General features: G+C 39.6%; 4 protein-coding genes across 4 annotated transcripts; all 4 read left to right on the forward strand.

Annotated features, from left to right (window-relative positions):
- The first annotated feature begins 2,552 nt into the window (after window positions 1-2,552).
- On the forward strand, window positions 2,553-5,726 carry bdkrb2 (bradykinin receptor B2). The gene is made up of 2 exons (XM_069707272.1): window positions 2,553-2,578; window positions 4,046-5,726. The coding sequence occupies exons 1-2, from the start codon at window positions 2,559-2,561 to the stop codon at window positions 5,082-5,084; spliced, it is 1,059 nt and encodes a 352-aa protein (XP_069563373.1). The 5' UTR covers window positions 2,553-2,558; the 3' UTR covers window positions 5,085-5,726.
- Window positions 5,727-11,303: 5,577 nt separating this feature from the next.
- bdkrb1 (bradykinin receptor B1) lies at window positions 11,304-12,398 on the forward strand. Its single transcript, XM_069707134.1, has one exon. The coding sequence runs from the start codon at window positions 11,304-11,306 to the stop codon at window positions 12,396-12,398; it is 1,095 nt and encodes a 364-aa protein (XP_069563235.1).
- Window positions 12,399-15,210: 2,812 nt separating this feature from the next.
- Window positions 15,211-19,266, forward strand: LOC138625884 (B2 bradykinin receptor-like). The gene is made up of 2 exons (XM_069707135.1): window positions 15,211-15,273; window positions 16,916-19,266. Exon 2 carries the CDS (start codon window positions 16,938-16,940, stop codon window positions 17,949-17,951), a length of 1,014 nt encoding a protein of 337 aa, XP_069563236.1. The 5' UTR covers window positions 15,211-15,273; window positions 16,916-16,937; the 3' UTR covers window positions 17,952-19,266.
- Window positions 19,267-22,308: 3,042 nt separating this feature from the next.
- On the forward strand, window positions 22,309-24,830 carry gpr65 (G protein-coupled receptor 65). The gene is made up of 2 exons (XM_069707274.1): window positions 22,309-22,490; window positions 23,396-24,830. Exon 2 carries the CDS (start codon window positions 23,402-23,404, stop codon window positions 24,368-24,370), a length of 969 nt encoding a protein of 322 aa, XP_069563375.1. The 5' UTR covers window positions 22,309-22,490; window positions 23,396-23,401; the 3' UTR covers window positions 24,371-24,830.
- The last annotated feature ends 2,786 nt before the right edge of the window (window positions 24,831-27,616 follow it).

Below are 27,616 nucleotides of genomic sequence, written 5' to 3' on the forward strand. Positions count from 1 at the left end.
GAAACAAGGAAACGCTGATTGTGAAAAGAGGGAACGCTATTTGTGGCAACTCCAGAAAGTCTAATTAGTTTGCTGTTATTAGATTGTACAACAGACAACTTGCTTCATCCGTTCATGGGAAACTAATGGTGGGCAGGAGATCAACACCAGCACCAGCTGGATATCTACAACTGAATGCTAACTGCTTTACTCTGCCTCTAGGGATTACAGCTGCTGGAGGTGAATCTGAGGTCATTGCTCATCAATCACTATTATAACAGTTACAATACAAAGTAAACAATACAGAAGAATTATGAGGGGATTAATCAGTGATCTATGACCAACATGATGTGAGGAACTGAAAGGCCTCATTGCGACACTAATGCAGAGGAAGATTCTAAATTTATTATCATGTGCCTTTCTGACTTCCTTATGGTCACGCATCTACTGCACATTAATCATATAACTATGACATCCCAGATCAGTTTTCACATTATTAACAGCTCTGAATGTATTTTTCTATTCTATTCTATTCTATTCTATTTCTCCATATTTAGCTGCACAGTGATTCCTTAATATTTCTCAAATTACATAATTTGTGCATCCATATGCTATCTCTGTGATAAATGAAACTGTCAGTGCTCAGAGTAAAGCTTACAATCAAAGGCACAAACACACAATTATAGACACACATGCCTTTCTGTGACCAGATTGTAAAATCTGGTTAGTTTGAAAGATTAATGTGAGTGTAGGAAGAGACTGGAGGGTTACATCCCACAGAGGAGAAGGGTCCTGTGTCATTACACCAGCAGCAACAATGGATAACAATTTTTTTGGGGACTGTGCAACAACTGAGGACTTTGCCCTTTCCAGTGATAAAATAACACCATACCTACATGAAGACAAGAGCTGACTGAAAAACCTTACCAGCCAAAACAGCTGCCATCAGTGTAGGAAGATGTTGCGTTGCTTAGTTGATCACGAGACTGATCCAGGGGTTCTGGGTGAGTCAGACCTTGGGAAACAAGGACAAACAGGGACATTAAACATGCAACATGCAGAAGGCTCTTATAGGTTGGCAGCGTGTTCGGTGGATGTTTTTTAAAAAAAGAATTGTAGCCTATGTTTAACCTTGAAATGGCTGAGCTGGTGCATGAAAGCAGCAGCAATGTCAAAGTTTTTGTTTCTCTTTAGTGCAAAAGTTTAATCCTGTTTTGTAAAGTGCTGGTGACACATTTATTGATGATCCAGGAAAACCATCTGGAGTAACTGACCCAGGAACAACAACAGTAACAGAGACTGAAGGCTCATTAGACACCAACATACACCCAGAACTTCCAGAATATTTTATCTCTTGTTCAGTTTAACCAGTTTCAGTAATCACAACAAAATACCCATGATCTATAACCTTGAGCCTGTGAGAGGCTGGCTGGACTTTTGTATGTGACAGTTATTTGTAAAATGGCCACGATAATTTTATCTTGTATCATCCCACTCACAAGGTAAACAGCAGAAACAGGCTCCACAAATAACATTACAACAATCAGCCAACGTCCTAATGATCAACTAATGATGTTACATTGCCTTTTTTTTTTTTTTGTACAGAGCACTCTTGTCTGCCTAAACATGTTTGCAAGCATGTTCGATGGAAAATATAGTCAGCCACAGTTTCAAATTCCCCACAATCGTGTAATGTTTTGCTGCATAAGTGTGTCATAATGCCAGGTAGCATTACTCACTGTAATCAAGATATATAGTGCAGTGCAGTAAATGGATGCATGTCTCTAACACACTATTGCAGTGCATGAATATCTCTTACCCATAATATATAGGGAAGGTGCTTTCTTTAGTTTAAATACATAACTACATTACTTTAATGCAAAGAAAAATAACATTTCCTTAAGTCACATAAATCAGGCAGACAAACGTTTAGTTCACCTTTCATAACAGATAAGATAGTACACATGTAAACAATTTGAGACTAATGCACACAAGACATCAAAATGCTAAAAGAGCAATGAGTCATATTTGTCAGATGTATATACAAAGAACACTTTATTTCAAATGTGATTAATGTCATCATTGAAATCTAAGAGTCTATCTCAAATGTGGCTTTTTATGTCGTTGTAGTATGTCCTTATACAGTAGAGTGTATCTACACAAAGACATAAAGACTGAAAATATAACTAGATACAACTCAACGCCGATGACACAGGAGCAAAATCTTGAACACCTTTAACATAAGCTGGAATGAATATGAGGAACTGAGCACATTTACAACCCCTAAAATCTTTATCCAGTCATAAAACATTCAACACAACATTAACTATGTCAGATTACAGACACAGAGACATGCTCTGTATGACAAACATGAGTGATACATAGTGAGCATTCGGACTGGAGTGCCTGAGATGACTTTTTGTGCCGTACAAATAAACTTGCCTTGCCTTTTTGGCTGACATCACTTTAATTACAGTTTCCTTTAGGAGAGGGAGTTCAGGCACAGGCAGGGCAAAGTAGGGGAGTTTACTGGTAACAGTGTGTCAGTGTAGCATCTGGAGATTTCAACATCTGGACACATGGCTCTTCAACCTACAAGGTATGTGTTAACATCATATTCTTTATTTATTTATTGTAAATTATTTCAGGTAATATGTGATATATCAGTTCTTTTTTTAAGACTTAAGAATTTACAGTAATGCTGTGCATTATAATAACTTTGTCAGTGGTCGTTCAAAGAAACTTGTTAAACATGCCTCAACATGTGTGAGGAAAGCTGTGGTTAAATTGAATGATATGTTATGAGATACTGTACTGCCAAATTAAATTGAGATGGAAAACAGAAATTGTCCCCACAAGTAGAGACATGACTTTTACGCATCAGTGGGAAGTAGCACCTTATTTTTCTCCCTCTTGATCTTCATTCGTTAATTTATTTTTTATTTTCCAATATAAAAATGTGATTAAACAAATACAATTTAAATCAATTGCAGGGTTTCATATCAGAGTTCAGTTCTGACAGAGGTATAAGAACATTTTCATAAAAGTCAAACATTTGGTTGTTCTGAAACGTGTTGCAACAGGAGTATCTGTTTTTAATTTGCTTCCTGCCACATTGCCAGTACTCTCTGCTGTACAGCCTCAGAAACAAACTCTTTTTAAGATTTAAAGTCTGCTCTTAAACTGCTGCTCAGTTGACTCTTAACCCATCCAAACGTGTTGCTATAAATGTTGTGTGTCATTGTAAAATAGAGTTGCCTTTATTGGTACAGATTGCCAGATGAGAAAGATAAGATTCCCAGAGGGAATTCTACAGAAGGGAGCTGAGCCTGTGGGCATTTCTGCTGTACTGGATGACTCAGACACAGGTGTAGGATTTACGGGTGAAGTGGTTAATAACTCCAATCAGTTAGGTGATGGCCTTTTAAATGCACCACTTTGTTTTTTGATTGAGGTTGTGGTTTGCACCTTGAAAACATCAGCGGTTTGTGGAGGCATAGTTACTGTCCTAACTGTTTAGTCATATTTTTATGGTAGCTTATGCAATTTTAGTTCACAACAAAGGTCTCTGCTTCTAATTGTCTCCTCAGGCAGAAAAGTCTTCAGCACATCAGCTAGTTGACATTGTGTGTACAGCTAAAAATCTGCTGGCATCATGAGGCAGCTAAATTTCCTCAGTGCCAAATGATGAAGGTTTTAATTAAACTTGTTATACTGTACTTTCCCCTTGTTGAAAAGTTGCTTGTTTAAAGGAATAGTCTGACATTTTGGGAAAGGCGCTTATTTGTGTTTTAGCTGAGAGCCAGATGATAAAATTAATATCATTTTCTGTAAAGTAAATATGTAAATAAGGCAACCAGTCTTTGGATCATTTTAGCATAAGGTCTTCAAAAAAGTAGAAACAGTTAGCTGAAGGCCTGCCTGCTACAGCCACATTAACCACATGCATGTATTGATTTTAACTCTGAAGAAAAAAAGCAAATAAGTATATTTTACATAATGTTAAACTATTATGTTTTACCGTTGACATTTGACAGGCTTTTATTTGTTCCACATCTCTTCCCAGCCTCCCAGACTTCAGCACCACAAAATTATATGGAGACCAAAACAACACCAATGGCACTGATTGTCCGGACACAGACGCCTGGGAGTGGCTCAACACCAGCCAGCCAGTGTATATCCTGATCATCACTGTGCTGGGAATCGTGTTTAACGTGTTCGTTCTGATGGTCTTCTGCCTCCACAAGAAGGCCTGCACCGTGGCTGAGATCTATTTGAGCAACCTGGCCGCTGCCGACCTTCTCCTGGTGTCCTGTTTGCCCTTCTGGGCTGTCAACGTTTTCAACGATTTCAATTGGCCTTTTGGTCAGTTCTTGTGCAAAGTCGTCAATGTGGGCATTAAGATGAACGTCTACTGCAGCATCTACTGCCTTGTTCTGGTTAGCATAGACCGCTATGTAGCGCTGGTGTATACGATGTCACATGGAAGAATGCGCAGGCCGAAGTATGCCAAACTAGGCTGTCTGCTGACATGGGGAGTCGGTTTGCTCCTGAGTGCCCCTGCGCTCATTTTCAGGGAAGTGAAACATTTCCCTGAGTATGGTATTAATGCATGCTTTCTGAACTACCCCAGCCACGCAGTAGAGCTGTTCTGTGATGGGATGTTGATCATTTTCAGCTTCATCTTTCCCATTTCAATCATCTCATTCTGCACTCTCAAGATTATTCAGGCTTTGAGAATCCAGGCAATAGAGAGGTTCAACGCTGAGAAAACGGAGCGGAAGGCCACCACTCTGGTGCTGGCGGTCCTCCTGGCCTTCCTCATCTGCTGGGTGCCGTTCCACATGGTCACCACACTGGATGTGCTCCTACGAGCCAACATCCTGGGAGGGTGTCACCTCACGACCGTCTTAGATATCTGCAACCAGATCTTCACCTACTTGGCTTTCTTCAACAGCGTTCTCAACCCCATCCTGTACGTCATCGTAGGAAAGAACTTCCGGAAAAAAGCTCAGGAAATCTTCAAGCAGTGGAGCATTCGGACAAGAGCGGCCTCGGAGTCCACACGTTCAAACCTGTCCTCCACACTGAAGACTTTGGTATGAAACACCTCTGTCGCCCTCAAAAGTAGACCAACAGAAAGGATACTGTGGTGGACAGTCATTAAATAATCTTTACTGGTCGTAAATGATTTAAATGATATGCTAAGTTCAGAATGACAACTAAAGTAGAAGTAGTTTTGTAAAAAATGGGACCAAATCAACCTTCCTCTAGACTTTGTTTCACAAACTCTAGCTTTAATTATACTTCTTATACTATAAATCTAATTATATGTGTAGGGATACACAAGGCTTGAATGTTACCTCCTGGAAAAGTTGCAGTGTTACTCTTTACATCACCTGGTATGCCCAGGCCATCACACGTCTTAAGTATTCACGGGACCTGATCCTGCTCAGCTTCCAAGGTCAGATGAGATCAGTTCAGGGTGGTATGGCTGCAAGTGTATGAAAATGTTTTGTCTCAGGCCCGTAAAACAATTATTTCTTCTATTTAGCATAAACTGGAAAAACTGTTACAAACAATGGCAAACATGTTGAATGTACAGGTAGTGAAATGTAAATCTGCCTAGTTGCTGTAAAATAATGTAAATACAATATTCCTATCCTGTCTTATATTGCTGATAACTCTTAAGGTGTAAATAGTACCAATATTTGTTTTGCTTAGAACATAACCATCAAATAAAAATACAAATAAAAATATATATGTGTGATTTCATGAGTGTTTGAATCTTTACGATGTATTTAAATGTTAAGTTGAGCTCAAAAACTGGAACGTCCCAACATCTGCTTGCTCAGTGTTTTCTGGTGTTTTTGAGTCACTGTCTGCGGGGTTAAAAAAGGATTCTGTCAAAGAGTTTCCAGTGGTGACACACAAGCATGCTCCTTTTTTGTTGGCCGTATAGACATCAGTTGTGTCATTGTAAATTTCTCCCCACACCACCATTTAACAGCCCACATGTTGACTTCAGTGCGGGCTGTGGAATGAGGGTATGTCTTGCCAAACAGGAAATGGGGCTCTACAACAACTGCCAAGGCTGAAAATTGTTGTGGAGCAAAAACATGCAGGCAGACAAAGTTACCTCAAACACAAAGTACAATGTCTGCCAAAAAAAATACGCAGTCGGACCTCCTTTCATGCATTTTTTTTTCTTTTTTTTTTCTAGCATTTCAGAATTATGCAACAAATGGTTGTTATTCTCTTCTTTCAATTCTGGAATACACAGTACACTCTTCTCGTGTTTGTGCTCGGAGGTCATGAATTGGACCTTGTTTACCTTTTTGGTCCAAACAGTACTTACAAAAAAGTTTTTATATTTCTGACAGCGTCCCCGGCTGTGCGCAAGTTACAAGAAACGTCTCTGGGAATGTGCGCTGACATTAGCAAGATCGACCAAACTGAATTAAAGAAATAACCCTATAAAAACGAAATGTTGAAAGCTCTCAAGAAACAAACAGCTTAAAATAGCAAATGACGTGTGGGTTTGGTGTTTTGCTTTCCTGTTTACCCTCGATTAACTCTGTCTCTACTAGTGATGTTACGAGATGTGCCGACGCTTCGAAGCGTGTGTCGAGTAATGGAGGGGGCGTGTCCTCGAAGCGTGTGTCGAGGCTTGTTTCATTTAGGGGAGGAGCCAAAAATGATGACGTCCGAAGCCTCGCTGCCGGCTGTACCACGTGACTGCTTTGGGAAGTGGTTCAGGTGTTGCCGGGAGGTTTGACAGCAATATAAACCCCTCAGGCTCCATTCAAAATGTGGAGAGTTGAGGTCAGTTGAGAGTTTAGATAGTTTGGAGAAGTTAGAGAGAGAGATAGTTTGGAGAGTTTAGAGAGAGAGATAGTTTGGAGATTTAGGAGAGAGAGAGATAGTTTGGAGATTTAGGAGAGTGAGGAGAGAAGGAGGTGATAAGATGGAGCCAGCTGGGAAGAGGAGGATTTCCCCTGTGGGAACACTTTGATTTAATAACTCCTAATAAGGTAAGCTAAATCTAACTCTATTTCAGACACATTAGGTTTGCTTATCAAGAACCGTATTTTTCACAGTTTCTTATTTAATTCAAAGGTGAGGTGTTTATTGTGCTCCAAGGAGTTGGGGTACAATAACAACACCTCATCCATGCTGAGGCGTTACCATGCCTTGCATGAGAATAAGGAGGAAACTGGAGCTTCACCCAGCCAAGGTAAGTCATTACAATATTACAAATGCACCATCACAATTTTTCCCTGTTCACTTTTGTTTATTGTGCAAATAAAGACAGGTAACAGACACTGTATTTATTCTCTTTTAACCAGCCACCAGAAAACGAGCTGGATGAAGCCCTCGTCTCCATGATAGTGAAGGACACACAGCCCTTCAGTATTGTGGATGATGTTGGATTCAGGGCATTTGTGTCCAAACTGGATCCTAATTATGTCCTCCCTACAGGGCAGGTATGTATGGGTGCATGCATGAAACAAATGAGTACTTTATTGTGTCTCACAGTTCAGCACTATATATTTTTTCCTTGAGGCTCTGAAGGCCATGGTAGAGGCCAAGTATGAGTCAGCTAAGGAGAAGGCTAAAGTGGAAAAGGTGGCTGCTGTTAGCCTTACTTCTGACATGTGGACATCCATCAATATGGATGCCTACCTGGCTGTAACATGCCATTTTGTGGGTGAGAAAACCACACTCAGTTCAGTGCTGTTAGGAGTGCAGGCATTCCCCCAATCACACACTGCTGAAAATATAGCTCGTGTGAAAGCCTCCCTGATGGAGGAATGGGGAATCGCCAATAAGGTGACATGTATGGTCTCTGATGGTGCTCCCAATATGGTTGCCTGTGACAGAGCTGAAGCTTCGGCACCATATTTGCATTGCACACACACTGAATCTGATAGTGAAGAAGGCACTTGACCAGCAGCCTGTGCTCTCTGGCATCCGGGCCAAAGCACGGAAGCTGGTTGGCTTCTTTAGAAGCAGCACCACTGCTAAGGTATGCGCTTTCCCTTTATTCCAATTTCTAATAACGCTAATAGTTTGTCTGTGTTCCTACTGCAGTGATTTAATGGCCTACTCATCTGTATCTTCAAAGGAGAAGCTTACACAAGCAACTTCATCTGGGGATGGCAAACATGAAGCTCATGCAAGAAGTGGAGACCAGATGGAGCAGCACATATTTCATGCTGCAACGTTTGGTGGAGCAAAGGGAGCCAGTAGGAGCAGCGTTAGCTGGGTTACAACATGACATCCCCTTCCTAACATCAGAAGAGTTCAACATTGTTGGAGGGTGCCTTTCTTTGCTGTCTCCCTTCTATGATGCCACTGTAGAGCTGTCGGCAGAGGAAAATGTGTCTGCCTCCAAAGTTGTCCCCCTCGTGAAGATGCTGGATCACACCCTTCAGGAGGAAATAACAAAGCCGGCACCTGCAGCAGCATTGGAAATGGGAGACCATCTCATCAGGCAACTCCGGGAGAAGCTGTACACTTTGCAGTCGATGAGCATCGTGTCTCTTGCTACACTCCTGGACCCCCGATTTAAAGTAATAGGATTTTTCAGCTAAACAAAAGCCACCGAAGCAATCAAACGACTGACCTCCGAGTGTGCCACCATTATACGGTCAAAACAAAGCAGAGAGGAAATCCCCCAGGCTTCCACCTCTCATGATGTCACAGGAGGTAATCTATTATTTTACATTTTGAGATCAATTATTCCTATGAGAACACTTAGTAACATGATCTGTGGTTTTCTCTTAGGTAGCAAACTGTGGCATCGTTTAGACACCAGCGTCATGGAGGCACGGAAGACTCAAAATGTGACAGCAGATGCCCTGTGGAGGTCCAGCGCTACCTTTCAGAGCCAAATATAAGCAGGCTGGAAAACCCTCTGGAGTACTGGGAGAGGCAAAAGTTACTGTATCCAAATTTATATAGACTTGCTCTTGCGTTTTTGTGCACGCCAGCATCTTCTGTACCCTGTGAAAGGGTGTTTTCAAAGGCCGGAGAGGTTGTGTCAAAAAAAAGGAATCGTTTAAAACCAAAAACTGTTGAGAAACTGTTATTTCTGAATAAAAATGAATAAAATGTCCCCTGTCCTGTACATCATTGTCCAAGTTACATAAGCATATTCAGTCCCCTCTTCCTAGTTCCACAAACACTTCCACTGTCCTCTGCCTGCTTAAGCTCATGCCATTTTCCTAAAGTGACAGAAAAACATGATTACACAACCTGCCATATCATATGATACAACCATTTTGGGAAAATTTACACACACAGAATACATTCAAAAAATATTTTATTATGCACATATGTGATAATGTATGTACAGAAATTATTTGGTCATACATTTTTGTAATTCATAGTCATTCCCAACAGCCATAACAGACACAGAAATTCAATGCATCACATGATGTGGTTCAGATACAGCTGCCTGTCATTATACACTTGGCCAGTAGGTGGTTTCGTGTGCGCATGAAGCTTCGAGAAATGAACCCTTTCTAGAACCAATTGGCTGAAGTGGTTCAATGCCTCATGAGGCTTCATCTCACCATCACTAGTCTCTACACACCAGAAGTCCCCCGGTGTCTGTTTCTGCCTTATGTTCTTACCAGTATCTCCCCTCAGCCCACACTTTCTCCGTTTCTCTCCTTGTCCATGCAGTCACCGTGTCACTCTTTGTACCCACCAGAGGTCGCCAGTGTCTTTTAATATCTCCCTCTCGCTCTCTCGCCATGCGCACTGACCAGCCTGCCATTCCCACTTCAGCTGTTCCCAGTTTTCTAATCAGCCCGAGTTGCTGCGGTCAAATTGAACTTGTGACGTTGTGGTTGCGACATATGCTTGGCACTCAAGTGGCTTCCGGACGGAGCAAACAACCAGGGGAATCATGTAATCCAGAAAATTCAAAGGCACAGAGGGAAAAGATGACGATGTTCAGAAGAATAAACATCACATATAGGCTATTTATTATCTGAGCTCTGAACTCTGACAATAAACTAACATCCAAAGAAAAAATGCACTTCCTTCCGTAAATGTCAGCAAACAAGTCACAGCTCTTGAACTGGAGGCTTATGGAAAACTTCAACAATCGAGTCCCCTTCAGTTTCACCTAGTTGCCAAGTGAAAGTCCTTATGTCAATTCTTAAACTGAGTTGCTCAGAGCAGTGTTTTGAATTTCCTAAACTAATGGTCTTTGCCTTACATGATGTTAGCGTATATTGTATGGAGACAATTATTTATTGTCTCACTCATTAACCTTTTAACATTTAAGGATAACGTTGGGGCTTGTTTGTTTTCATTCCTATCAAAACCAAACCAGGTCTGGCACAGCATCTCCTCCTCTTTACACATTTTGCTTCCAGTACTAAATGAACCAGGTGTGAACGGTTTAATAGAGATATTTGTATTATTGTTAGCCATAAGCGGGGTGACTCTTTCCTCCTATTTCCTGTCTAACTTGTTTCATAAACACTTTACATACAAGCGGTTCAAATCTTCTCAAGACATCTTTTGCAAGAAAGCAGACAGACGTGTTTTCTCACACTGCACTCTGCAGTTTTGTTTGGGCTAAATTACAGCAACTCTTGATTTCAATCTTGAACCCGATTATATAATTTATTATGACCTGTAATTTTCTTCCAGAGTTATTCCACTTCTGTTGCTAAAGAAAGGCAAAGCTTAAGGCAAATAATACTTCCTTTAAAATCTGTCATTATTAATGTTAAATCAATCATTTCTTATCTTTCTGTGGTCATGCAACACTTCTCATCTACAGTCTAAGAGTTTCCACCACCCATTTTGTGCACTGCACTTTCATCTTGTTTCACACATGTTGATTCTTTCATAAACAAGTTGAGGCTGAGGGTGTGGAGGAATGGAACTCTGTATACAAAACTTTTAATTTAAGGAACCTTTTAATGAAGCAAACAGTAAGAACTTCTCACGTTAAAAATCTTACACAGTCTTTACAAAATACTCAGCTCATTCAGCCATTCAATTGCAGAAAAGGATGTAAAGGTACTACATGAAAACATTACACATGGAATAGTTTTCTTGTTTAACAATGTAAGTTCGTCAACTTGCTTATGTTTGGCTGTCTGCATCTCCAGAACTAAAGCTACCAAAGGTCTCATCATATTTACAACATTTGTATCATTAAATGTCTGTTTGCAACATGTTTTATTTGAATATATATGTTCAGTTATGACTATGCATTTCTATCAGTTTAAATGTCTAAATTCAAAGACGTGTTTTTTTTATACCCACTGATGAGTTGTTTTGTTTCCTAGCCCATGGATCAAATGAAGCTCGTAACTGTGGCAACATTGTGGTCTGAAAACAGCAGCAGGTCCTTGCCATTCGGTCCATCAGAGTCTCCTGTCTCCACAGTATGGGAGATCATCAGTCCCCTGTACATCTTCACCTTGTCCCTGCTAGGCCTTCTCTTTAACAGCTTTGTCCTGGGGGTATTTGCAGCCCACAAGGATCGACTGACTGTAGCGGAGATCTACCTGAGCAACTTGGCACTGGCTGACTTTTTTCTTCTGTGTGGCCTCCCTTTCTGGGCAATGTACATCCTCAACCACTTTAACTGGCCATACGGAGATGCCTTATGCAAAATTGTCAATTCCATCCTCATTATCAATTTCTACACCAGCGTCTACACCTTAGTCATGATTAGCATTGACCGCTACTTAGTGCTTATGAAGCCCATGAAGGCCAGGTGGCTGAGACGGACACTTTATGCTAAGGTGATGTGCTTCCTCCTGTGGATATTAGAGCTGCTGTTGAGCATACCAACCATTGTTCACAGAAAGGTGAAGTTCATGGAGGACTTTGAGACAGTGTCGTGTATACTGTACTGGATTGTTCATGGGAGCTCTTGGAAGATGGCCCATCAGATTCTGTTGAACGTGGTGGGCTGTATCCTTCCTGTTCTGATCATTGTTTATAGCAGTGTAAATATAATTAAGGCTTTAGCTCAGAGGAGGGAGAGTGTAGGTTTTCATGAAGCTAGGGTTAGGGTTAGGGTTAGGGCTGTCACACTGCTATTTTTACTGCTTTGGGGTCCCTTCCAGGTATTCACCTTCCTCGACACGCTCTGTGATGTCCGAGTGTTGGATGAGACTCTGTGGTCTGATACTCTCGCTATAGGAGGACAGCTTTCATCGTATCTGGCCTTTCTCAACAGTGCCCTGAACCCTCTGCTGTACGTCTGCTCCGGCCAGTACTTCAGATGGAAAGTTACCGCCATCTACAGAAGAGCCAGACAACAACGCAGAGGATTAGACATGACCACATGCCAACGCTCTTTCGTTTCCACTTGCATCAACAGAACAGAGCTAATTAAGAATGTGGTCATTTTTAATGCAAAGGATCAAATGTGACTCTCGCTGATGACATCCTGGCCTCCACTTCCTTTTCTGCTTATGGATAAAGTGATGCAATACACAGGATACCACTCTCAAACTGTTATTTCATGAGACTTAACACAATAATATTGCTGCTATATAGTTACACAGCACCGAGAGGATGCTTAATATTGTGCTTTGAGGAAATAATGTACTCCAATAGAGATAATGGACCGAAGCTTCGGAAGAAATAGATGCATGTCTATGTTTACAGTCTCTAATGCACTTGTGTCTTGCATTGTTGAAAGAAAGCATGTATCTAAATCTGCGCCTTTGACCTGTTATATGGCCAAATTGTTACTGACTTGTTATGTTTTAATGTTAAACACACAAAACAAAACGTAACACATCTGAGTTGGTCTTTTGTGTATTTTCTTACTTGTTCTTTCTCACATTTACAGGTTGGTGTGAGAGAATGGCCACCCATGTACTTTGCGCACATTTAAATTCATAACTCCCCTTTTTGGGGGGGGTTAACAAAATATTTATTCGACAATGACATACTGTACGTACGGTAGTTGTGGCATTGTCTCTATGGCAGTATCAACACTCATTATTTAAGCTGTTTGCGCAGTCATGTCAATTAAACCCACAAATCCTCAATGTAACAGCTCAGCATCACTTCAAAGTGTGCGAGTACCTGAAGGGACACAGTGAAAGTGTCACGTTTTGCCGAGGCATTAAAATAAAATGCATGTATGACCAGGGTTGAAGAAGATCACGTGACAGAGGTCATGTGACAAAGAACAAAGTCCAAGTGGGAAGGAGGATGGAGGTGGTTGGAATGAATACAGGATGACCACTGTTTGAGTCCATGAGAAAGCAAAAGTCAACTTGTTTCTTTTTTAAAGAAACGCAAGTCCCTAACATAACGTATTTAACTAATGTAACATAATGTCGCTTAAGTAAATTTTGTTGTTTCAAATCAAACCATAATCTAACCACATGATGGGTGTATTACATGCTGTGGCATGATTTCAATTTGGAATATAAACACATACTGCATAATATGTTATAAACTCATTATAAATTCAAAAATCTAGCATTCATAGCACCTGCCTAATATTTTATGAAGACAAGTGTCAGCTTTCAACCTCCAAGTTTTAACCTGGGATTTCTGACCAACTCATGCAACTAAGGCAATTAGCATGTTAATTAGCTGCAGCTGCTAAAACCTGAGGTTAGATTTTTATATTCAAATATATTCATTTGATGTTTAGCAGTGGTTAATATTTCTATGTGTAGGCTAACTTGTTATCTGTCAGCCATTTGGTCATTTCCAGGGCCTATTATTTCAATCGAATAAGATGTACAGTCTCAGTTCATTAAAACAAGGCTTTGTTTTGACCTGGTTTAATCTTGTTTATGCCAAAGCGTTGTTGTGATGATCCCATTTCCCTAGCTTGCTACGCCTTTGGCTCCCTGTAAGATTCTTGGAAAAGAGCCAGTGATTTATCTGTGTTATCTTTCACTTAAGAGTATGCAGAGATGTTGCTATGAATTCTGAAAGTAATTTTTGCACAAAGTAATTTCAACTGAATTGTGTCAGACGCCGCAATAGCCCACCTGACCATTCTTATTTTACATGACACTGATGCTCCCCAGATTGTAATGCTGTCCCCTTGTGACACCATCTGACTGAGAGGAAACAGTGTGGGCAGAGTTGCAAGTGGCTGCAGCTGTCTTGCCTCCACCTAACATTAGACTTTCCCAAATTAAAAATGCTTAACATTACAACCATCACAGTGTAAAACTGAACAATGGCTGTTTTTCAGTATAGCATCAAAATTAACCCGAGGTTTACACCCATTAGGATGCAACAACTGGAAACAATTCCCAATGGAATGTGGCCAGACCCATATTTTGACAGGGAATTTGGTTCTGGTAATACCCGGCAATAACAGAAATTCATCAAGTCAGAATTCACAAAAGCCTATAATCGATTAAAGAAAGTGACTCATGGTTGCCAAACAGACATTAGCGTGATTGAACATACTAAGTGATGGGAGTCTGATGGTTGGGAGCTAACAGGACTGAGAGACATGGTGAGGGCAGGCTTTGTATCATATTACAGTGAACCATGCCATCCAACTGTGCACTTCAAATCAGGTGTAGGCTACTACATCACTTGTTGCATAAACTCTGAACATGCATGACCATTAGGCACATCTAATATTAACCTATTACCTAACATTAGTCTTCAGTAAACTGGATTTAATAATTTGGACACATGATGCATCAAAAGATTTACATATTCAGACCATGTGTCTTGAATTTGGAGACCAAGGCTGTAGACTGTTAATTTGTATTACTGCTGCTGTCAGCGTTTTTGCCAAAAAAAAAACAACAACAACAACTACAATATCCCAGGTTCAAAAAACAAAATTTTTAGCATCTGTTCACTTAAAGTGTTGGTGAAATGACTGCTGATGACAGTGACATGAAACGCAACAAAGGAAAGTTCACAATACATTTTAAGTATTCCTGGATATCAAGTGAATTTGATAAGATGTTTATTCATAGACAACTTTGTTTAGAAGCTCTGTCATTGAGGGGTCTCAAAATCATTACAAAATCAAAAAACAAAACATTAATTATAGACACAAGCTCTGAACAGAGCGAACACAAAGACACAGCGCTACTTGAAGAGGGAAGAAAATAAAGGAAGGACAGAATAAATGGAGGGAGGGCCTTAGTGCCAGTCATGTGATATTTTCAAAGTAGTCATTAAAGTATCAGTTTACTTTCTTATAAGCAAGTCAGACAGACGAAAGGACATACAGGAGGAGAGTGTAGCTGGGACTTTGAACTTTGTCTTTTTTCATCAGGAGGAATAGCTCTTACCTACAAGGTATGTGTGGAGGTATTTCATATCTCCTGTGTATACATGTTAGGAATGATAACACTGTACGTAATATTACAGCAGCCTATGAGCAGTCTCAACACAACTTATTAGCATATGTTTCCACTTTGTTGTTGAGACTACACACACAATGTTATTCACAGATGAACTCTGTGTGACCATCCACACTCTGTTTGAACAAAGTGTGGCCTGCTCTTATCCAGATAGGGATCTATGTCCTGTATACCTATACTCTGACCATCTCCATATGTGGACTTATTTCCAGCATGTCTGTGCTCTGCACTTCTTCCTGGAGGGACATATAACTAACATCCATGTTCGGACCTATGTGTAGCTGGCAGACGTGCATGCACACCCACCCCCACTTCTTTGTAACGGAAGGGTATAAAGGCTTTATATTTTTCTCAGAAAGTCGAAAAAACTTTGCAGTCCAGCATGCATTTTAGAAAATCAACCACGGCACATGCGTGAGTTTTATTTGTGTTTTTTGCAGTTCTATGTTTTAACTTTAAACTCTGTCGTTTAGAATTTTAGCCAGGGCAATCAACTTAACAGTGTTCACCATTACTCAAGTTTACTCATGTTTTGTGCTTTATATCATTGCCTGCAAATGACAATATGTAGGTATGCATTTTAAAAGTCTTATGTAAAAAGTAAGAACAGGAGGAAAAAGTATCCCAAACAGAAAAGGCTGCGTCTTCAGATGGCATAACATATAATCAGGTTTTGATGCCCATGTTCCAGCATGTCAGCATCGAGGCTGCAGATTTTTTTTAAGATAATTTCTGTCTCAACATGTTTTTTTGCTATATGTTGCTTAACTTCAGCCCTAAAGTTTAAACTTATGAACATTATGATCAAACTCTTGCTGATAAACAAACAAACAGATGAAGAGATAAAAAAAAAAATGTCTTGATGCATTTAAAATTGACGTGGTTTTTTTTATACTAAAGTGGCTGCCAATGAAGGTTAGGATTTATTACAACTATAGTGCACTACAAATCAGAGATTGTTTACGTGCTAATTAGTAATACACAACTAAAAGTTGCATTTAACAAATTAAGCTGTAACATGTTTACAAGTGGGGAAAAAAGGCTGTTGTGTTATTATGGATTAACAGTGACCAGTCTTTCCTGCATTACAATGTTGGCACTAAATGTAAGAAAGCTTTCAGGTCATATACAAATCGAAATCAAAATGTATTTGTGTTTTGGTAATATATGATATGGTCATATTAATCAAATGAAATAAAATGCATGTGAATACTTTTTTGGTGTACAGATGTAATGGAATATAGTTATTATAGATACAATAACTGAATTAAGTGGAGGCGAAATTTTGATCTAACTTTTTGTCCTCAACCAACCTCTCTGGGAACCAACTGAAAGAACAGCTATAGTATTTTGCAATTTGTTACTGAGCGTTACTTGGCATTAAATATTTCACAATGAACAGTATGAAGTCAGTATCAGCCTTACTTGGCATTTCACAATTTTTAGTGTTACTCTGAATTCAGTATTTCTCACGATTCCATTTTTTCTCGATGACGTGTTAAATACATTTTTCAGTTTGCTTCAGTCTGTTTTAGATGAATGTTTTGAATATTTTGTTTTCTCCTATTTCTCTGCAGCATCCCCGCCAACTTTAGTCAAATGGATATGTACGGAAACCAAACCACAACACGTAATAGTACATGTTTTATTTATTCTGACTCTTGGAGTTTTACCGTGGTACCAGTGTATATCCTGGTCATCAGTGTGCTGGGAATTATCTTTAACGTGTTCGTGCTGATGGTATTTTACATCCACAAGAATACCTGGTCCGTGGCTGAGATCTACTTGAGCAACTTGGCTGCTGCTGACCTCATTCTGGTGTCCTGTTTACCCTTCTGGGCTCAGAATGTGGCAAAGCAATTCAACTGGCCCTTTGGCACGAGCCTGTGCAAACTGGTCAACCTTTGCATCGCCATGAATGTCTACTGCAGTATCTACTTCCTTGTTCTGGTTAGCATTGATCGTTATTTGGCACTGGTGTACCCGCTGAGATTTGAAAGACTGCGTAGCACAACTTATGCCAAAGTGGGATGTTTCCTGGTGTGGGGTTTTGGCTTGCTCATGAATATCCCCGTACTCATCTTCAGGGAACCGTTGAAATATAAGTACAATAGTACCAAATGTATTCTCAATTATTCAAATATTACTGAATATAATGCGGTTGAGGGGATTAACATTGTGTTCAGCTTCATTATCCCCATTTGCATTATTTCCTTCTGCACACAAAAAATTATTCGAGCTCTTGGTAACAGGTTAACAGAGGGCTTCAATACAAGGAAAAAGGAGCAGAAGGCCACCATTCTGGTGCTGGTGGTCCTCATTGCATTCCTGATCTGCTGGATACCATACCACCTGTTGAAGATACTGGATGTCCTCAGAAATAATAACATTTTGACAGGGTGTCCCTTTAAGACATCCCTGTACAAAAGCCAAATGATCTTCACCTACTTTGCCTTCTTCAACAGTGTTCTCAACCCCCTTCTCTACGTCATTGTAGGGAAAAACTTCCAGAACAAAGTTAAGGAACTCTTCCAGCAGCAGAACAAAAAGAGAACAGCGACTGTAAGCCAAGCCTACGCAAGAACAAACATGACAAGAGTGGCTCAAAACTAAACATACCTTATGCTGGTCTGCAGGATTGTTTTGACTTTCTATAATGTAATGGGCTAAAATATCATTATGTCAAAATGATGACATCAAGACAATGGCATGTTTATTTGATTAGAAGCATGATATTTCAGCTCAGTATCTCACCGAAGGATGTAATATACTCGTCAGTCCACTAAAAGATAACGTATCAGTGTCGGGTTTTGCCTCACCCAACCATAAAACACGATTCTTCGAGGGTCGAAGAATGAGATTATGACAAAGAACAGAGTGTTATAGTCCAGTTTGGAAGGAGGTCGAGGATGGCTGGATGGAACAAACACAGGACTTTCACCTTTACGACTGGCACAGCAAATGTGCCTTGATTAACATATATTAAGTAAGTTATGTGACATATGTAAAAATGACTTATAGTTGTATTTCAATCTAAACCATGATTTAACCTTTTGCTTTTAGTTTTTTTTTTAGTTTTTTTTGTGGTGCGGGTTTTGTTATTGAAAAAAGTGTATACATAAAATTATATATATGAAAAAAAAAAAACATATCTAATCTTAACCAAGTAGCTTCGTTGCATAGATCTAACCAAATTATGGTGTCTTTTAGCAGACTGGTGGGTGTGTTACCTGATTTTGCCATGATATCTGATCAGTTATTTCATTAGAAATGCTTTGGATTTAACACAGTAATAACACTGCTGCACTATTGAACAGCATTACCACCTATTTCATTTGCAGAAGTAATGGACATAAACATGATAATGTGATAATGGAAGTACAAAAGAGATGGAGGCAGACTTTGTGTCTGTTCAACAGATTACACTCTTACCACAACATTTTAATGGTGGGATGTTCTGTGCCTGTATGTGTGCATGACTGCGGATATCTATTTAAATCTTTTTTTCAGTATTATCATAAAACTTTACTGTTACAAACTTGTGATATTTTAGTGGAATGCTGTCTTAGTTTAAATCCATGCAATATGTCTTACTTTTGTGTGTGACATTGTAACTCGTGCTTTTCATTTGTCTCTGAAAAGATGTATTCAACCTGCCAACACAGTAGAACACAATATGAATATTTGCATGCGTGTACAGCTTGTTGCTTGGTAATGTGCATTTGCTATTCAAAGTCACAGTATCCTCAATAAAGTGACTTGCATAGTCATGCCACTGTCTATCTACATTGTGAATATACTTTATTGCTACTGAAATATATGTGTATATAAACATAATGTCATACTTTGGGTGGCATAAATGCAAATGCCCTATCTCAATCTTTTGCTGACATACAAATAAAGTTATCCCTCTGAACTTTCCAGACTCCTATAATGTCATTGTGCTGCATTTCTTTTTTCAGCTGTCCATCATTAGTTTGATATTGTTAGAGCACTCTTTTCAATGCTGTCAGGTCCAATCTGGCCTGAAGCGAGATCACTATATAACTTTGATGAGGTTATAAGAAGTCCTATATAGTAACTGTATTTGTTGAAATATGTTTGCAACAGTGTACTTCATACTATGTTGTTAGAAACCACAAGAAAACAACTGCTGAAACACAATTTACATCCTCAAATCATGCACTATAAAACTTGATTTTACCCTAAACAGGAAATATATTAGAGCAGACATGGCATGTTAAACAGATCAGACTGAGCTGATGGATTTCAGTTCCAGTGTCTCCAACAAGCTTATATTTGGCAAGCTGCAATCGTTAAATTTTAAACAAAACATGATTAATAACGGAGCACCAGGCCTCGCCGGCTCCCCAGTGGACAAACATTGTTGTGTCAACAGATTCTTTGTTGAAATGCAAATAACGACCACGTCCCTTCTTGGGCAGTTTCTCCCATTCTTCTTTGCAGGACCTCTCAAGCTCCATCAGGTTGGATGGGGAGCGTCGGTGCAAAGCCATTTTCAGATCTCTCCAGAGATGTTCAATCGGATTCAAGTCTGGGCTCTGCCTGGGCCTTTCAAAGACATTCACAGAGTTGTCCCGAAGCCATTCCTTTGTTATCTTGGCTGTGTGCTTCGGGTCGTTGTCCTGTTGGAAGATGAACCTAAAAAATTATTTCACGTTGTCATTATGGGGTATTGTGTGTAGAATTTTGAGGGAAAAAAATGAATTTAATCCATTTTGGAATAAGGCTGTAATATAACAAAATGTGGAAAAAGTGAAGCGCTGTGAATACTTTCCGGATGCACTGTATGCAAATACATGCTGTTCCTGGAAAGCCTTATATACAGTAGTATAACTAGTATTTGGTGTTTTGCTTTGGCAATAACTCCTTAACATAAGTAAAAATACCAAATTCAAAATGGAAAAATACTCTAATACTACTTATGCAAGTCCTACATTTAAATCCTTTGTAAATTGTTCCTCTTTGGGACTTGGACAGTTATTTAAATTGAAAGAAGTTTTGACAAAAAATGTATCTCTGTATCTATCTGTCGTTACAGATGTCTATGAAGTCCAGTGGCCGTTAGATACAAAGACCCTTTTTTTTTTTTTTTTTTTTTCTATGGAAATAAAGTGGCATTCACAAACAAACTGCCTCAGTTATTTGCATTGCAGAGGTTGTCTCAGGTCACCATATCAGACTCACTGTCACATTCAGGTTTGGTTGTCATCGTGTTACAATGGACTCAGCAGGTGCATCCTGCACAAACACAACTATCTCCTCAGTGAAGCAGCAGATGTATCCAGCTGTGTATTCTTTGTTTTTTATCGTGGGATTTCCAGCCAACTGCCTGTCTTTGTATGTAGCCTGGATGCTGATTAAGAACGGGAACAACATGGCAGTCTACCTCTTCAACCTGTCCATTTCCGACCTGCTTTACACAATCTCTCTGCCTGTGTGGATTGAAGAAGCCCTGCAGAAGTATATAGGTAGTGGTCTCTGCAACTTAGTGGCTGTGATCATGAACAACAGCTTTTATGTTGGCTCGGGTCTCCTTTGCTGCATCTCCGTTGATCGTTATCTAGCAGTGGTCTACCCTCTCCACTTTCACTGGATCAGAGAGGTGAGGACAGCAGCACTTGTGAGCATCGCTGTTTGGATTTTGGAGATTATCATCCACTTTATCTTACTTGACCACATGGAGGCACTGCAAGCTTCAAGATACTTATGTAAGGAGCAAATACCCATGACACAAGAAGATGCCAACGTTGCCCTTACTCGGGTCGTCCTGGGTTTCTTGGTCCCTGTCCTCATCATGACTTTTTGTTTCCAGCAGATTATGCAATCGCTCAGACAAAGCACCTCCATCATGAAAGAAGAGCGCTGGAAAGTGGGGCTGCTGTTGTTCCTCCTCCTTCTAACCTACCTAGTGTCCTTTGTGCCCTACCAGACTGTCATGCTGCTCAGGGCCACGCTAGAACCCGGGGACTGCATCTGGGCCACAAGGCTCACTGATCCATACCTGGTCACAGTTGCCACCACGACCCTAAACAGCACACTGGATCCTATCATATACTGTTTAATCAGTGAGAGCGCTAAGAAAGAGATTAGGAAAGCTATGGCAAAAGGGAGGGGACTTTTTATGAGGATAAACTGCTCAGAAAGATTGACAAGAGTTCAGACAGTTTCCTAATAACTGGATGATTTGTTAAACTTGTTCTTAACTTCATTACAAATCAAAGATTTTTTTTTTTTAAATTTTGACTGTTTAATTTAAGGCTAAAAACTGGTTATTTTTTGTGTCATATATGTTGATATTTTTTTTTGGATGGATTTAAATTCCTGTACTGTGTTATGACTGGATGTGGTGAAAATAGTTTATTTTAGATTGATTATTTAGGTATAGTAGTTTTCTGGGGCATTATTGTCTTAAAGGATGGCTGTTTAATTTCAAATTATAACAATATTTACATGCTTATATCTATATGGGTGTTTTTAGTGGAAGGAAATCCTTCTTTGAGCCTCATGGACAGTTTGCTGAGAAATGCCTAATTCTTTTCAGTTACACAGAAGGAGGACTGTGAAATTTTCCCTTCCTTTACTTTCATTTAAATCACTAACACAGGACCACTTTGTGTCCTGTGTTGACTGGAGGAATAATTACAACAATCATTAGTGCTTTCAGTGTACATATAGACTTGTGAGTTTTTAAGACAGACTTACATTTTTTGGTGAACCTATCCTTTAAGAGCACGTAGGCTCAGCCTTACAGTAACTACGCTATAGAAACAATATGTACTCTTTTATCAAATAAAATAAAATGAAATGTAATGTAAATAATAATTATCATCGCTTTTACCAGAGTCCATGTCTTTATTGACACAATAAACATAATGACGCACAGTGTCATACTTAGTACCCAAATTAAATCTGGCTTGTGGTCCTCTTGGCCTGTCACCCAGTAAATGGCATGTGGTCGTCAGGGACAACAAGGAGGCGCCTGCTGACTCTTCCATTCCTTAAAGCAGACTGATAAAGCAGAAGAGAAGACAACTGAATGAGTCAACTTTGCACCTGTTCTACTGTTTGAATTTTTATAATGATTCATTTTATGTACCGACTGGTTTAGAGACGAAACTGAGAAACAGAGTAAGTAGAACTTTGAGTTCTTAACTTGAAACAAGTTTCAATACTTTTTTACAATGTATGTTTATGGCTTAAAGGACAATACAAAATGTTTTTTCCGGATTTAGCCTGATTACCAATGTACAGCTAAAGCCTATAGACTTGAAATTTGGGTCATAATAGATAATTCCATCGAAGTAACTGCCTGATTAACGATGGTCTTTGTTGTATTGTAGTCATGTGATAATGTGTTTGCCAACAGGATGTGTTGTTGTTGTGTTGGGAACTCAAGAAAAGGGCAACATCAGAGATTTTCTGAGCCTAAGTTGTGAATGGAGGTTTTTAGGCTGAGTGGTAGACAATAGATGGTATTAATAAAACTTTGTAAAAGCTAAATGTTGACAGTGAATTACAAGGTGATTACAAATCTGAAGCAAGTTTATTGTCTTAATGTATTGAAATATAGCACTATTAAAGGCTGTATGAATCTCAAAACATTGTCAAGAAATGGTTCAGTAAAAAGTAAACTAAATGAATTTGTTCTTGTTTGCTTGAAAGCCCATGTTCGCAGTGTTAACTGACAAAATGAAGGAACTAGAAGCTAAGATGTCCTGGATTTAATTCTCAAGCTGCTAAGACACAGGGCTCTACACTTAATGGCAACTTGCTTTAGTCTCTCACAGACTGGCAAATTCAGATTTCTTTCAAAGTCCACACCAACAGTTTGTAACAAAAGATTTGCATTGATAATGACTCCAAGGTAAAGCCGCAGTAACAAACCCATAAAAGGCATTATTCATCTGTTTTCACAAGATGAGAAATATTCCTGTGAGGGGTGAACTAAATCGAATTTGTAAAAAGGTGGGGTTTCTTAATTTATAGGTTTTAAGTCATGTTTATTTTTGTATTCCTTCCTTATTATTACGTAGAAGCATATGAACGTCACATCTGCAATGGAGAACATTACACTGGCCAACAATCACTCCGAATGTTATTCGTTTGACAACACATCCAGGAGAAGGCCTTTTCTGTTCTTCTACCTGACTGTCATCATCACTGCCATCCCGTCCAACGCCTTCTCCCTCTACGTGTCCTGGCAGCACATCAGACAGAAGAACGAGCTTGGCGTGTTTCTGTTCAACCTGGCCCTGAGTGACCTGACCTTCACTATCGGCCTCTCTCTGTGGCTGGACTTCCTGTGGCGAGGAGTTTGGGCCCACGGAGGCTACGTTTGCGTGCTGTCGGTCTACTTTCTCTTCACCAACTTCTACACCAGCGATGCTCTCCTCTGCTGCATTGCTCTTGACCGCTACCTGGCAGTGGTTCACCCACTCAAGTACACGTCCTTGAGGAAAGTTAGAACTGCAGCTGCGGTCACTGTTGCCATTTGGGTGCTGGTCGTCTGTTTGAACGCCTCCACTATCACCTGGGAAGACTCATACCATGAATACACAAAGTTTTCAGTGTGCTTTGACATTTTCCTCCCGCTGTCAGAGAAAATGGCCCGTGCTAATGTAGTGCGCTTCCTCCTGGGGTTTATTCTTCCGGTTCTTCTGGTGTTTTTTTCCACTTGGGGCATTTGTGCGGCAGTGAAATCCAACCAAGCCACAGAGGAGCAGGAACGTAAACGGATTTCAAAGCTATTGCTAGTAGTTTTGCTCTGCATTTTGTTCTGCTTCGGACCTATCCATATAATGATGCTTCTCCGCACACTGGTGGATGACTGCCAGGAAGTTGCATGGCTCCTCTATCCCTACAAGATCAGCATTGCTATGTCAAGCCTCAACTGCCTCGCAGACCCGCTCCTTTACTGCTTCATTACGAGAACAGGGCAGGAAAATGTAAATCAGGTTGTTCTCTACTTCCAGGGAAAGAAGAGAAGCAACAAAGATGGTATGGTATGAGTTCAAAGTAAGGTTTACGAGAAGCAAAAAAAAAGAAGTTCTAAGACTGTTCTTGTTGCACGCAAAGGGGTCGCAGCACAGTAATGGGCGTGAAAAAGGGAAAAGCCATAACCTTTGTGTGCAAGTACTGAAAGTTAAGTTGCTTGATCAACATCAGCACCTGAGTTACGTGTTATTTTGACCACTAGCAAAAGGCAAAAACCAACAGGACGGGCTGACATGCATGCTGGTATGCAGCCTCACAGGAGCTCCGTCTGTATTAGTGTTAACAATAAATTAATAAATTGACACTTCAGCGCATGTGTTTACGTTATTTTTTTCATCCCCTCTGCATGTTTAAACTGATACTTGTACATAGTGATGCTGGAAAACTGCAGCGTGTTGGTCCTGTTGTGAGAAACTTTCAAGCATGTCCACAGAAAATAAAGGCGTCTCTGTGCATAGATGACACAATTCATTTGAATAAGGTAGAATACAAATATTAGATTTTCAGTGAGCATGTTGTTTTTTTTTATCACTGGACCGTACAGGGTTACAACATATTTGACTGGTTTCACTTCAGTTTTTTTTTTTGTATGTGTCACTATTTGTATGTTGGTCACACTACAAGGTGCCATGTAAAGAGTGTATTTGCATTTAACAAAAAAATAAAAATTCTTCCTTTCCATAAGCACCATCATCATAATAAAATAACACGCATACATTTTATCAAATTAATAGAAAGGTTAATCCCTTAGTACCAAACACAATGTGATCTAAAATAGGGTAATTTTGAAAATATAGGGTTCAGAAATCTCAATAAAAAGACTACATTTCACATGACTTATGCATTAAAGGCCAACTAAAAAGAGTGCTTTCTGATTGTGATTATGATAATCACTCCATCAAATATTACTATTTTAAAATGAAAAGTCAGAGACAGGGCAGAGTACAGGATCCTGACTGATGTCTGTGTTGTTTATTCCTACTAAATTTCACTCAATATTTTTATGTGAGGATTATTATTTGTTTTATGGATTATATTTTTAGATTTCTCTTCAGTTTGATGTTTCTGAGCTGATGGTGACTTTACCGTTGTAAATGTTACAGGCCTCAAGTGTGAGTTGACAGTGAACAGAAGATATGTTCACTCAGCAGGCTGTTCTCCATCTTTGTTCAACAAAACTGTATCTCAATCCTGTCTTTCCATCTACACAACACTGTGCCTCTTATTTACAAACGAATCTGTTGTTAATAAACAGGATTAGTTCATTTACAAAACTACAACTCATCAGTTAACACTACCAGCTTCGAGGATATGTTCGACTAGTCCCTTTAACAGTGTTGTTTTACCAAACAACAATTTCAAAGTATGAAGAACAAGATATAGGCAACATTACTGAGACATGTCTGTCCATTTGACATAGCCGAAACTAAATAAACGCTCCAACTCGTTTACAATATTTGCAAAGGAACTCCAAACTTTACAATAATAATTTCAGTAAAGGCATACTTGTCGAGGAGCTTCAGTGACAGTTTGTTGACATTTTGTTCTGTGGTTTACACAGGGAGTGAGCAAGACTGCATTGTGGTGGGCAGATACATTTCTCACCTGACTAAACCTACTATCTTCAACAACACGCATAAAGAAGACTCTTAAAGTCCTGAGAAATGTATTGTGCTTCGATAACGCACACGACTAACCTGTTTTGTGAAGACAGCCAGAGACAGGAGGCGTTACTTGAATTCCTTCGACAGGCTGTTTGTTGTCTGAGGAGCAGAGGAGCAGAGGCCTCAACAGCACTACGACAGCTAACGCTCACCCAGATAGACACTCCCCCTTGTGTCGCAGGAGAGTAACTGCAACTTCAGAATTTGTACTCAAAATCATTGCACGACCTTTTTCACAGACAAATATATGAAATAACTTAACAATTCTGACCCTACATTACATCACATAAACATTATTGTTGCTGCTGTAGATACAATAAATTGTCACAGGCCTATGTGAAATACAAAACAAATTTATAATTTAATAAAAATGTTAGAAATTTAGAATTTAAAAAAAAAAATCCAGTTCTTTAGTGATGGAAAAGAACTAATAAGAGCATGGATAAGATTTTTTTTTTTAAACAAATTTTCTATACCTGCCCCTACAGCTGGCTGGATAAAGACTGACTATGGGAGGATGAGAAAACTGTATTTCAAATTCATTCATACGCCTTGTTTTATCTGTGTTTTGTGATCTGTGTTTTTATGGGACGTTGTAAATATGTGAAAATGCATGACAACAACAGCCCGCCTCAGTACCAAACGCCCCCAGAAACACTTTTAAAATATTTCATACAAACTTACATTAAGGTTGTGTCTTTATTGTTGGTCTGTGATGGCAAACTGCACCTAAAGGATATCCACAAATATGTATATCTGAAGCCCTCTATTGGATAGTTAAGGAAATGCGGCAAATTGTCTCCACTATTTACACAAATCGTTCCTGTTTGCCCTTTGCACAGTTTTTTGCAATACATAACCTCTGGTGTTTTAATACAGCAACAACATCTAATATAAAAATGCCTGTATGCCATAAATATGATCAACTTTACTCTAACAGCATCACACAAGACCTGAAAGGAGATCACTGGTTTCTAGATAACTTTGAGCAACAATCAGGAAGCCTTAACAAGACAAACCCAGATTCCTGCAGCTGGAAACTGTACAAACAAAAATGCAGTCTCACTTTAGCTATAGGTATTTAAAGAAACGCTAACCTTGAGGGGACCAGCTTTGTGTCCCCAGATGGGATGCGAGTCGTCATAATGTGAGTGTGAGAACACGTCCAATAAAACAACATGTATCATTATTATGACAGACCGTTATGCCACTGATAAAGTGGGCAATCTTGCAAGATTTTTTTTCCTCAGGTAATTACAATGCGTGACACTTCTCACTTTGCTTTCCAGCCTTCATAATAACAAAGGCTGGAAAGGACATGTGCTCTTCCATGTGAGTCTTTGTCCTGCCTCTCTCTTGCACCCATCCATCCGTGTCACATGACAGGCTTCACCTCCCACAGAATAACCTGCATCAGCAGAACCTGGGGAGCGATAAAGCCCATCTGAATGCCCATCCTTTCACCTTCCATTGCCTTTGACTGTGTAACGCACATGCTTCTTGTCATACATAAAGTGCAAGCGTATCAGGAGGACCAATAGGTTTTGTCAGTGAACAGTGTCAGCAGCGGCACGTGTGAGAGATCCTGTTCTATCT

Source organism: Brachyistius frenatus, unplaced genomic scaffold, assembly GCF_029030835.1.
Source record: "Brachyistius frenatus isolate BFR_SWC_R1_liver_20210118 unplaced genomic scaffold, ASM2903083v1 Contig_67, whole genome shotgun sequence".
Taxonomy (NCBI): domain Eukaryota; kingdom Metazoa; phylum Chordata; class Actinopteri; family Embiotocidae; genus Brachyistius; species Brachyistius frenatus.

Excerpts from the sequence above, each read along its gene's own strand:
- gpr65 (XM_069707274.1), top strand. The coding sequence starts at position 23,402 with ATGAACGTCACATCTGCAATGGAGAACATTACACTGGCCAACAATCAC.
- bdkrb1 (XM_069707134.1), top strand. The coding sequence starts at position 11,304 with ATGGATCAAATGAAGCTCGTAACTGTGGCAACATTGTGGTCTGAAAAC.
- LOC138625884 (XM_069707135.1), top strand. The coding sequence starts at position 16,938 with ATGGATATGTACGGAAACCAAACCACAACACGTAATAGTACATGTTTT.
- bdkrb2 (XM_069707272.1), top strand. The coding sequence starts at position 2,559 with ATGGCTCTTCAACCTACAAG. Across the intron at positions 2,579-4,045 it reads ATGGCTCTTCAACCTACAAG|CCTCCCAGACTTCAGCACCA; the intron begins GTATGTGTTAAC and ends ATCTCTTCCCAG.